The sequence below is a fragment of the Phoxinus phoxinus genome (genome assembly GCF_949152265.1).
Source record: "Phoxinus phoxinus genome assembly, chromosome: 2".
Classification (NCBI taxonomy): Eukaryota; Metazoa; Chordata; class Actinopteri; order Cypriniformes; family Leuciscidae; genus Phoxinus; species Phoxinus phoxinus.
Window position 1 is genome coordinate 28,109,496 of NC_136877.1, and position 13,108 is coordinate 28,122,603.

General features: G+C 38.4%; 1 protein-coding gene across 1 annotated transcript in view; it reads left to right on the forward strand.

Moving 5' to 3' along the window:
- Window positions 1–13,108, forward strand: part of dnajb6b (DnaJ heat shock protein family (Hsp40) member B6b) — a 49,458-nt gene that overhangs the window by 19,838 nt on the left and 16,512 nt on the right. Inside the window, exons 9-10 of the mRNA XM_079604885.1 lie at window positions 7,956–8,111; window positions 8,571–8,659. Coding sequence (XP_079461011.1) covers window positions 7,956–8,111; window positions 8,571–8,659 — 245 coding nt within the window. The remainder of the gene's footprint in view (window positions 1–7,955; window positions 8,112–8,570; window positions 8,660–13,108) is intronic.

Below are 13,108 nucleotides of genomic sequence, written 5' to 3' on the forward strand. Positions count from 1 at the left end.
CCTAAAAAAATTGGGGGGAAAAATGTAATATTAGTTCAGCTTTGTATTTTTTTATATAAAGATGGTACAATATTGGCCTATTCAAATCAATATGATAAACAAGTTTGGTCAAAAAAATAAAAAAAGGTGTATAAAATCAAGCACCTAGCCATGGAGTCAGCATGAAAAAATGGGACTGTCTGAAGAGCTCAGTGAATTCAAGCATGGTGTGATGGGATGCAGCCTTTGCAATAAGTTTGTGAAATTTCATCCCTGCTAGATATTCCACCGTCAACTGTATGCTTTATAATTGGAAAGTGGAAGTATTTAGGAACAGCAGTAACTTAACCATGAAGCGGAAGACCACGTAAAGTCACAATGCCAAGTGTCAGATGGAGTGATGTAAAGCACTGGACGCTGGAGCCGTGAAAACGTGTTTTGTGGAGTGACAAATGACGGTTTTCTGTTTGGCAGCCTGATGGCCGAGTCTGTGTTTGGCGGATGCCAGGATAACGTTACTTGCCTGACTACATTGTACCAACTGTAAAGTTTGATGGAGGGATAATCGGTCCGGGGCTGTCTTTCAGGGGTTGGGCTTGGCCCCATACTTCCAGCGAAGGGAAATCCTAATGCTTCAGCCTACCAAGACATTTTGGACAATGCTATATGCTTCCAACTTTGTGGGAACAGTTTGGGGAAGGCCCTTTTCTATTCCAGCATGACTGTGCCCCAGTGCACAAAAGCAGGGTCCATAAAGACATGTTTGGAGGAGTTTGGCTTGGAAGAACTTGACTGGTCTGCACAGAACCCTGGCCTCAACCCTATTAAACACATTTGGGATGAATTAGAACAGAGATTATGAGCCAGTCCTTCTGGTCCAACATCAGTGCCTGACCTCACAAATGCACTACTTGATGAATGGGCAAAAATCCTAAAGAAGCACTCCAAAATCTTGTGGAAAGCTTTCTTAGAAGAGTGGTTGTTGTTATAGCTGCAACGGATGGGGCAACTCCATAAAAATGTATTTAGAGTCCAATGTCATTATAATCCCTGTTGGTGTAATGGTCAGGTGCCAATACTTTTGTCCATAGTGTGTGTCTGGCAGTATGTGTACTGCATGTATGTATATATATATAAACCAAAAATCGCCATACTCTAGTTCAAATGAAAGCAGGCCACAAAATAGGCTATATAGAGAGACAAATCTATGTAGACAAAAATAGATGTTCATTTCCTTCCTTCATTTTTTCCTTGCCTCGTTCTTTGATGCATTATCCAAATTTGATCAAAAAGATCCACAGCTGTGAAACCGGAAGCTAAAAGCATCCAACGCCTGATGAAGAATGTTTTCCCTCGTGTTTTACTGCTGTCCTCCCAATGTTTATTAAAGATGGTAAAGATAGGAGTGATAGAAGAGAAAAACATAAGGTTAGCTCTGGGTTTCTGTTAGTGCCTGCTGTGATGCTATCAGAATGTCAGAACAGTGGGAAGTGGTTGTTGACTGTGGTCTCATTTAAAGATGGTGGCAGTTTCTTTCCTGGCTGTGTGAATTATTCTTGGTATTGCAGAATGGATGGAAGAGTGCTAAGGTTTGCCGCAGAGATCCAGTTTAATTTCTCAGTGACTGCCATTTATTTTGTGTTTGTTTTTCATATCTCTTAAAAGGTAATTTTTTGCTTTTGTTGCACTGGCTAATATGGATGCATAATCCTGCAGAAGTTTTTAAGCCATTGAAGACAAATGTAACTAGCATTCTGTTTCATTACTGACCCATGGATGACAAATACCAACACAGTCATGAGGGATGCCACCCATCTGATAAAAAACAACAACATTAAGACCGCTCCTGACATTCGCAAAATAGTGATTTTCAAAAGCAACAGCCAACAAAAAAGCAGTTTTCAGGGACATCCATGTCATAATTGCATGATGAGCAGCAAAACTGACCTTGTAAAACCTGGCAAAAATGCACAGAGAAGCACAAATAGCGACAGTGCAGATGTCCGTCAATGAGACTCTTCTAAAGGCAGCCCATGAAGAAGTGATGGGCCTAGTTGAATGACAAGTTAGACCCCAGGGTAATGGTTTCCCTGCTGCTTTCTGGATACTGGAGATGATCACACTGGCTTACAGACACAGAAGCAGCTTTCTTCACACCATAGCAGACAAATAACTGGTCTGACTGTCTGAATTGAGCATTAGTCTTCACAAAACACCTCAGGGCATGAACGGGACACAAAAGTTGAACACTCGAACCAGACCCTGAAGATCAATGTGCTGGTTTAACTGAGGACCATCCTGAAGCCATCCAACAACCAACGCAAGCACTACTCGCTAACCGATTGTGCGTGCACTCACTGATTTGCAGAAGCAACAAGCCAACAAAAAAGCATTTTTCAATGTCATCCATGTCATAATTGCAGGATCACAATGCTCTAGTGAATGGTCAGTGACCAGACCCAAAGCTGTAGACGAGCTGCATCTGGGTACCAGATTTCTGCCCTCCAACTGGGAGAGGGGAAGCTTGATTACCTGTCAGAAGTCAAAAATCAAACCCTGGTCTGGGTGGCCATTCTTGTGCCATGAGTAACACCCTGTGCTTGCAATGAGAATGAAGCCTCCATTCTCCTGGATGTAATCGTTCCCTGGAAAGAGCATCCGCTGTCTGGTTGCATGTTCCCAAAATATGAGGTGCCTCCAGTAAAGTCAGGATCTCATAAATAAGTTTGGAAGACGAGCGGGATTTCGTGCCACCCTGGTGGTTCAAATGGAAGACTGTTGAGGTGTCTGGCAAGAAATACCTTAGAGTCATTACCACTGCACATAGTTCCCGGAGATTATATGTTCTGTGGTCTGAATCGGTGTCCAGCAACTGCAAATACCCCTTTGAGTCCATGTTGCCCCCCACCCTGTGAGGGAAGCATGCCGATTAGCTGATGGACCACCCCGTACTGCAAACACACACCTGTGCGGAATGTACAAAGTTTGTTGCACATTCCTGAGACAGGGTGGCAGACATTAAGTGGGAATTCAGTGTCATTCCTATGGACGTAGTGGTCCGTGTCGAGATCAGACAGCTTTCTCTCGTTCACAGAAAAGCCATCTTCTTCACGTCTCAAAGGCAGTCTGGAGTCAAGTCAAGTCATTGCTTTATTCAATACATATTGTTTCAAAGCAGCTTTACAGTGATAACAGTAAAATGATTCAATGATGCAAACAGTTCATTTCGGCTGTACAGCAGCTCTAAAAGAAAATAATGTCATTATTCAGCTGAAGCCAGTTCTGTGTTGATTCAATTCTGTTGTAAAGATCATGAATTATTAAATTGGTTCATTTCATCTACAATACAAAATACCTCTCATCCAAAGAGGAGACAGATCTGTGCTCACACACCTCAAAATATGAGTAGTTTTCAGCTGGTGTGACCTCATCATGGCAGCCCCCATAAGGGGGTCCGATCCATGTAAAATAGTACAGCTTTTGCTACTCAAATGACTGGAGTCTTCATCCATGCGTATACACACACAAACTTTTATTTTAAACATATTTTTTCTTTAAAGATACTACCAATTTCTTAATGTGTAAAACCTTAAGGAGGAAAAACACTGCACATTTAAGAAAATTAACAGAATTATTTTAGACTTCACGGGTTACTTTATCAAACCCCAACGCATGGCAGTGTGCCATTTGCAGCTCAAACAACAAAGCATATCTTCTTTGAAACAAGCCATGTAATGAAAGGAAAAAATAGGATTTGAACAGAGAAAACATATCTTTGCTTAATTGGCATTAAAAGCTTGTAGTTAATTAATTGTTCCTGTCAAAAATATTTATTTCGCCACACAGAGTCATTAAATGATAATGGATTGGAACATTTCCTGTCTTACCACAGGGATAACCAGTAACCACCATAATATACTGATCTGAAAGCAAGGATGTTTGTGAACAATAAAAACACCACCTTGAATACTCCTCCTTCTTTAATACACCAGGGTTGCGAAAGCCTCTCTATTTCCTTTTTTATTTCCCCTCCATATTTAAAAAGCTAGATATGATCTCTCCCGCTGCCTTTCATGGACGAATAAACACTGCTTGTTATTCAAAGCTCGATGAGGATGAGAAACCTTAACGCCAAGGGTTTTTACTCCACTGAGAGCTAGAGAATGGGACCCTTATTTTCCATGTACAGTCCCTGACTGGGATTTAGACACCGCACCTTGATTTGCGTGAATGCACATGTTTGCAGGGACGTGCGCCTTCGGTAATAGACTGCGATTTCACGATGACCCCGGGTAATAACACGTCCATCCAATCATTTGCGTGGACATTGAGACTGCTTTTGTCTCTCTGTTTGACCATGTACTCATTACGCTTTGTGCTGACATTTACTTTTCTCACTGTCACATTCTCTCATTTATATCACTACCTTCATCTTTCATTTCATGTGTCACTCTCTTTTGCCATTTTCCCCTCTACTGAGCCTTCATTTGTTTTCTTTTTAGAGATACATGAGGAAATGTCTATTGGTTTTGATTAGGCTACTACAAAAGTTTGAAGGTCTTTTGCTGCCCTCACATGCTTGTCCCTACACATCCCAAGTTGTATTTTCAATAGTATATCACATTTTATGTGACAGGAAGATGGCCAGCTAGTTCCTATTTCCTGAGTATATTGTCCAATACACGTACTTGTTTAAAAACAGTGTGGAACAAACATTCATGTACATATCTAGGCTACATAAATGTATATGACCGAAACTGCAACAGCTAACAATATAGCTATATTTACTATAATTAATCATTAGCAACCATTCACTACTGAAACCGTCCTCTTTTGTTGAAGGTTATCATCCACTGGAATATCAAAATGGTCTCTGATGTTCCCAGTCGTAATTATGATTCGAAGGGGCTCTCATGCGCATCTTGTTTAAAAAAAAAAAAACTTTGAAGGGATAGTTATGAAAGTTCTGTCATCATTTCACCAGCATTGCGCTCTAAACCTGTATTACTTTCTTATTTCGGCTGAACACAAAAGAAGATATTTCAATAAATGTCACAGTAAACTCAATGTTCACCAAAAGGGTTTGTTAGCAACTTTCTTCAAAATATCTTCTTTTATATTCCTGGGGAGAACGTCCAACAGGTTTAGAATGACAGAGTTTTAATTTTTGAGTGAACTATCCATTTAACAGTTCTGAGTGTGTTATTACTTAAATGAATGAACTTGTTTATGCTATAAGCTTTAATAATATCCATATATGAATGAACTTGTTTATGCTAAAAGCTTTTATAATATCCATATACAAACAATGACATTTCCCAGTGTCACCTTAGGCAGCTGCCGTTGTGGTCCGGGTCACAGTGATCCCCATCTCCAAGCTCAAATACAAGGGTCCGCCAGACAACAAGAGATGTGGTAAAAGCGTGTGGCTTGTCCTCTAAATGTATTCTATTTTTCATCTTTTCTTTGGGGGATTGTTGGTTGGTAGAGGAGAGTGTCGCAGCAGACGCAGGCCTTTTCCGGAGATGAAAAACGGTTTGGTAGTTTGAGAAGCAGCATCTGTCCCTTTTCTTCTCCTCTCTCCCCTTTAATTACACAACACAATAGCCACGAGATGTGCCCATAATCTGCACACATAATCAGCCTCTCTTTTCTCTCTTCCGAGCCCCTATTCCGTACGCTAATTCAATATAAATGTAAATTAACACGCGAAAAGAATAAAGAAATCTCAATCTATTTACATGACTAATCACAATAAACGCGTTCCACATGAAATATGAATGCATGCATCTCGATTAAGGTGAAAAGGGGGTTGTGGGTGTCAGGCAAGGAGCACTTAAGGGGCTGGTCAAACTTTTTTCTTTTACAGTTTTCTCACATACTTTTGTGTTTGTGGAGTGTCTGTAAAAGGCAGGTTAAGTGTGATATGAAAAAATGTACAAGACTGTGTTATTAGTATCATCTGAGGTATTGATTGGAAAAATATTTATTTGATGTTTATGGATTCAAATCTTTAAATACATTCAGAGTTAGTTTGAGGCAATTAATAAAACTTGGGGTTTGCTTTGTTTTATACTTGTGAAATTATACTTATTTTTTAGAATGATGGAAATTTTGATCATCCTATTTTTTTTTTTTAAATACTGTTATTATGGTTTCATCTGTGTCAGATTTACCCGTTTCTAAATGGTAGATAAAAGCTAAATAAATGGTGATGATCACTTTATTTGTCAGATGGACTGTCACTATGTCCTAGGCGGTTCTCTGCCAGAATAATGTGATATGATCAGACTTTATAATGATAGTCAAAAAATCTGGCTCTGCGAGCCTAGAGAACAAACTGGCTGAAAATGAGGATTGTGTGAAAATAAATAAAAGCAGCACAATACAACCACATGATAAACACATTTAGGTAACTTTGAACAGAAACAAAACTTCTCAGTCAAAAAATCTAAATCTAAAACGAATCCAATATAAAACAAACTCAATACTGTATTATAACAAACAACCATAACTTGTTTCAAAAACTTAATTTGAGGGACTAAGCAGGTGACAGGTCAAATTTAAGAAGTTTTTTATCTATTATTTACCTTTCAAATGCACGTAAATGGAATGAGTTCAGTATAATAAATGGAGGTGGTTTGGCACAGAGAAGAATGATTCAATGGGATTAAAGCCTTGCATGTATCATAATGACCAATACATGCCATGATCTGATATAGATAAAACTGATTGAGCCTTTCTGAAACAAGCAATATTTTTGATTTGTATGGTTTTTGGACATCTCAGGAATTCAATAATAATTAACTTGATCATGTTTGTTTTATGACTCTAGGTGAGTACTGACAGATTTTTCACATGAATGAAACATTAAACCCAATGTATTTATTATAAACTGCTAATGTTCCATATAATTTGTCTGTTTTATGCGGTACAGTAAGTTGCAGTGATTAAATTAACATAATTCATGAAGGTTGACTAAATGATTGATTGTGTATTGAATATTATCATCACAAATTATGATTGAGTAGACATTGAAGAGTTTTGTCTTGTTGTGTGTTGTTACACTGATGTCATATAAAAAATATGTTTTTCTATTCGAGTTTAAGCCCTCTGTCTACTTTTGTTCATAAACAATGCAGAAAAATCTGAGAAGGAATTGATGCCCTGAAGTAAATCGAATGATGTCAGATTTTAGAGAAATAAATAACTGCCCAGAGATCACAGCCGAGCCTGTGCTTACATAAAAGCTGCATATCAGCAAACACAACACTGAGCTTCCTTCTGTTTGGGTTTTCTTGTACTATTAACCAGCCACAGAACTCCTACAGTACATCTGCTTGTAAACCACATATTGATCTTTTCTGATCTCAGTATTATGTTTTTTTCTGAGGTGTTATTTGTAACACATTTTCATTTTAAGTACTTGAAGTACTATGACTTTCGACGACTTAAATAGCCTTTGGCAACTTTACTGAGAGAAGAATTCTTGTAATCCTAATGACTACATTATAAATAATATTAGGTGTGTCCCAATCGGCGTATTAATGCACTTTTCAATGCCATTTTGTGTTATAAATAGGGTTCGCGTGTGGAACGTCATACTCAACAGTCGCAGCTTGGGGACAGGCTATTAGACTCCGATGCTGGATTACAAAATAACCTTATATATATAAAAAATTAAGTACATTGAAAAAGTGCTTAGTGTATAGTGTCATTCGGGACTAAATAAAGTTATTGCACTGATATGCATTATATTTGTGAAACTGCAATGTGTTTTAAAGGGACTGTTAGTGTGTGGTGACTTTAATTGTACATAAAAAAAGCACATGCTTCAAAAATGTGGCCAATCTATATTCGAAAGACTGAATTATATAAGAGGGTGCATTTGTACAAATAATAATAATAAAAAACATAAATAGGCAATCAACATTTAATGCAAATTCATCTGAACATGTGTCTGGTCTTGCTCACAGGTATTTCTGATGACAATGTATTGGAAGAGGGCCGCAGACAGAATGCTCTCTCTAGCACCACCCCACACAACCGTTACCTCCGAAACGTGGCCCAGAACCCTTCAGAGGAGGAGAAGGAGGAGGACAGAGGCCTGCAGAATCTGGGACTTGCCAAAGGTTTGTGTCCCAGCTGGACGCTGTGCCTGTAGGGTAGAGAGCAAGATCAGAGGAGCAGAGCAGTCTCATGCAATGTTGATTCATAAAGATATTCAGTTTTGTATTTTTCAAGGTTGCATCAGCGAGTCAGATATTAAAAGGTAAGATTTGTCAGCATGGTGGAGGCGGCACTTACTCATGAAATGTATTTCAGCAGGCAACCTTTTTAGCCAATACAACTTGCTTTTGACTGCTTTAAGCTCTCAACAGTATACTATCTGGAAAAGAATTTCAAGGTTACAAAGATGTTCCAGTTATTGATTTAAAGTAATTAAATTCCCTTCTGTTTTCTAGAGCCACGGTTAAAGTTTTCAAGTATTAATCAGGTCGTTTTATTAATTTTGTGTTGTTGTTTTGTGGTATTAATAAAAGTCAAAGCTCATCGGATTCCCTCAAAGTAACTAACTTTCATTTCTATAGGTTTTTTTGACACCAGAAGAAAGAAACTATTGCTGAAGGAGTCCGACACCAAAAAGAAGCGGATGCCAAGACTGGCTCCTCGGATTGGGGTGTGGTTCTAACAATTTTTACAATATACAGTATATTTTGTGTGTTGTCTTTACTGTTCATTTTCTAAAAATAAATAAATAAATAAATAGGGGATATAAAGACATGCCTATTAAATACTGTTTTTAAATTCACACAAATTATTCAAATTATTATTTTTAAGTATAGCCCACATAGAAAGCTTCTTTTTAAATGTTCTGCTTTGACATGTTGCATTCATGTAGTGTTGTCAAAGTCCGTATGGCCCACTATAAATCGTAAACACATCTGCTTAGTGTAATTATTGTAACCTTTTCTATTGTGTTTTTTGGCAATGCCCCGAATTTGGAACAAGCCAAGTTGCATTTCATCAACTCATAATTTTCCCAATCTTATATTATCCTGATCTGATGTATAAAAAGTAATCACACTCACTTTTGTACTTACTTTATTCATGGTTTTTAAGCATATTGTAAGGCATCCCACTCCATCGCTGTGGTGTTGAAAACTGTCCGTTCATAAAGGGGCCTAAACACATCACTCATTAAATAATTAAACCCAACTTTTTAAACATTAAACAGATCTCTTCATTATTCTGTAAAAGTATGTTCAAATCTGTTTTCAGCACTTTGATATATTTTTGATGAAGAAAATAGTTCATTATAAACATAAAAGTAAGGCACTTTAAAGATTGTGTGTTTGCTGGTGAATTATGCATTTTGTATTAAATGATGGAGTGCAAACTCAGGATTGACATGTGTAAAAGATGCTTGAAAGAGTAGCCATGGAAGTGACAAAAAGAGGCAGGATGATGAGAGAAGGTAGAACCGGTCGGACTAGGGCACTGAGGTAGGAAAGTGAGCAGGACAAGGGAGGGGAAATGATTTTTAAATTATTCATTTGCCAATGTGAGAGAACACGTTTTCACCAGTCTGCCTTTTGATCCAGTCTTAAGCACTGTATGAATATTTCAGAAAATACTCCAGATGTGGTATGTCCTACCAGAACTGGGAGCATGGCTTTAATTTTACTCTGACTACTGCATGTGTGTTTCGTTTTGTTTTTCGATATGAAAGAGAAACCCAAATCTGTGCAAAAGCATTGTTCCCATATAAAAAACTAATTAAAGAGATGAAGAGCTACATAGACACATTTTTAGTAATACATTGAAAAGCTTCTATTCTGATGTGTTATAGTAAATTTTTACTGATGCCTAATTAATATGTATTATTTGTTGATACATATTTATGCTGTTAATTGGTATTGGTGTGAACTGAGGCACTTTGTTTTAATCAAGTGCTGTTTCATTTTCAAAGCCATGAATGTCTGTTCATGCTGTACAGAAATAACTAATAAATTGTGTTTTGGGGAAAAAACATTCAACACAAAACATTTCAACTAGAAAATGGCTTGCTGTTTACTTACAGCTGTGAAGGTTTTACTTTGTAATGTTGACAGAAAAGGCTAATTTCGGATGCATGTGTGTCTGGTTATTTCATTTTTTAACATACACAAATAAAGCTTAAAATTGCAACATTTTTGTATGTTCTGTAAATGTATGAAAATGTATGAAAAATCTACATTTTTGTGTATTACAGAAGATGTATAATTGCCACTGTATTAAAGCGGCTTGTGTGGTACAGTATTATTCATGGCAAGGTATGCGCACATGACCTGTAGAGTAATTTGGGTCTGGTTTGGTTGACTGAAGTCTCACAGGGCTTAATTATAGCACAGCACCCGCTATATCACTGGGCCACCTTCCATTGCTTTCAATTTGCAAGCTGTCTCAACTCAGATTAATATAGATCCTGATGGGAAGGAAGTTTCAGATTCAGGTGGTTCTTACTGATTGAGAGAAATCAAATGTACTGGTTATAAATGTGCCTAGCATGGACCTTTGAAGTGGGTGTTTGAGACGGTCACGGATTGACCACACATTTAACATGGACAAGAGTTTATTATGATTATTAATCGAAATGAGTGAATGAAATACATGGGTGCTTCTCAATTTTATTTGTGCATCCTCATTTCCTTTCCTCGCGTCTCAGCTCCACCCCCTGTAGGATGCGAGGGAAGGCTGCAAGGAAAGAAAATGAGGATGGTGGGATCGAAGGAAAGCTTATTTGTATATTGGAATATTGCACTCGAGCGTCACTTCACTGCGTCATCAGCTGCGCTCAAAGGATCTGCCCTTATGTTGTTAAAGTTTGGTTATTTAAAATATTAATAAATAATAAAGATAAAGCAAGATGCCCTGTTGATATATGTGTGAAATATGAATTATTTGAACTGCAAAGGTAAAGCAAACATGAAAATTATTGTGACAGATGTGAAGGGGGATGAGAATTTATACGTGCGTCAAGTTTCTCGACAAGTAAGACTTCCGCATAGGATACACCTCATAACTCCTCTGGAAGCTTCCTCACTCCTCGTTCCTCGCCTCCTCGTGGTGCAATTAGAATTGAGATGTCCTTCAAGATGGCTGAGCTCGATCGGTTTCCGGGACATAGGATGGAGGACGGAGGAGCGAGGAAACAAGGATATTGAGAAGCACCCCCAGTTGTCTTTGTACAGTTTTGTCTGTCCCATCATTTTAGAGCTCCGACGGGAAAATGGTGGCAGGAAGTTCAACCTTTGGTTCTGCTAAGGTTGGGAATCTACTATTTATGAATTGAGTGTGGCTGTTTCATGGACAACGCGGCCGAGTTGCTTCTGTTATTTCATGTTCAATGTACTGCAAATTATATTGTCTGTTGCATAAGAGAGTATATTATTTATTTTGAACATTATGACAAAATATTTATTGGAAAATGTGTAAAGTGTTGTGTTTGAGTTTGTCCCTCCCCATGGGGTAATGGCGTTGGCTGCCAGTATAAATATGCTTGTCTTTGTTTGTCTGTGTTGCTTGCTGCAGTGGAGAGTGTGGCCTGAGTGCTGCAGGTATTTTGTACTTTGTTGAGTTTTCTTTTTTTGGTGTTCTTTTTGGTATTTTTTGAGGAAGTTATTTTCAGAAAGTTTGTATTTTGTTAAATTTTTCCATTAATGTTATATTTTTGGGTTAAGATTTTTTTTTTTTGCAAGTTTAAATAAATATGAATTTATACCCTAAACTTTTTGTATTCACTCATTACTGTCTGTGTTCATATATCATATCAAGAGTGCAGTAGTGAATTTTTCTCTATCTCTCTGCAAAAAAAAAAAAAATCCTAATAATATTTTCGTTGTAGTTTTTATTTTTTTACTCTTCACTGCAGGCAACAGTGTTGACCCAGAATGACTCCTAAAAAGGTGCGGGCGGTGCGAGCAGAGGTTGAGACACCTGCTAGAGCTGAGATGGAGGGAGATGATGTTGAATCGGAGTTGGGGAGTGGGAAGTGCACGTGAGAACGACACCAGATCCACGGCCTGGCAGTAGTATCCAGTATGGCCTTCCATTACAACCAACAGTCCAGCGAGTACCCTCAGTTTTACAGGATGGTCCAATCAGCAGACAGATGGCATCACCAGCAGCAAGGCCAGAGTCAGCTGAGAATTGAGAGCGAGCCACACCTGCAACGACTGAGTGAGACAGATGATGTAGAGCATTATTTAGCTACATTTAAAATAATCGCTATGGCGTGTCAGTGGCCAACAACCGACTGGGCAGTTAGGTTAGTGCCCCTCCTGATGGGCTGCATATGTGCACATGGACATGGTAGACTCCCTTGATTATGAAAAGGTCAAGGCAGCCATTCTTGCTAAGTATGATATCAACTCTGACACTTATTGTCTTCAGTTCCGCTCTACAGAGCTGAAGGAGGATGAAACTCCAAAGGAGTTGTATGCCAGACTTAAATAACATTATTCCAAATGGATGCAGCCACAGCATCATACTAAGGAGGAGATTGGAGAGAGAATTGTTTTGGAGCAGTTTTTGCGCACGCTGGCACGTGATCTTCAAGTCTGGATTAGGGAATGAGATCCTGGCTCTGCTGCTTAAGCTCAGCTCTGTAGACCTTTAAGTCACTCAATGGTCTTGCTCCAGCCTATTTCTCTGACTTACTTTCTACTTATATTCCCCCTCGAACTCTCCGATCTTCTGGCTGTGAACTCCTATGTGAGCGGAGATTTCGTCTATCGTCTATGGGTGGCAGGTCTTTCTCTGTTATAGCCTCTAAGCTATGGAACTCTCTTCTGTTGGCTCTCAGGACAACAACCACGTTGCATGATTTTAAGTATAAACTCAAACCAGATTTATTTAATCAGTATTACCAGTCATGAAAATGTTAACTTGACATAACACAGTCACTATGTTAACTTGGGTACCAATCTATTACATCTTTACTCCGACTGCCCACCATGCTGTCTGTAACTAATGTTTGTTGTTGCCTCTGTTTTTATGTTTGTATTGCAAATGTAATGCGATTTGCAACTGCAATCGCTCATTACTTGGACTGGGCAAATGTCCATTGTCTGTTTTTGTGTAAACT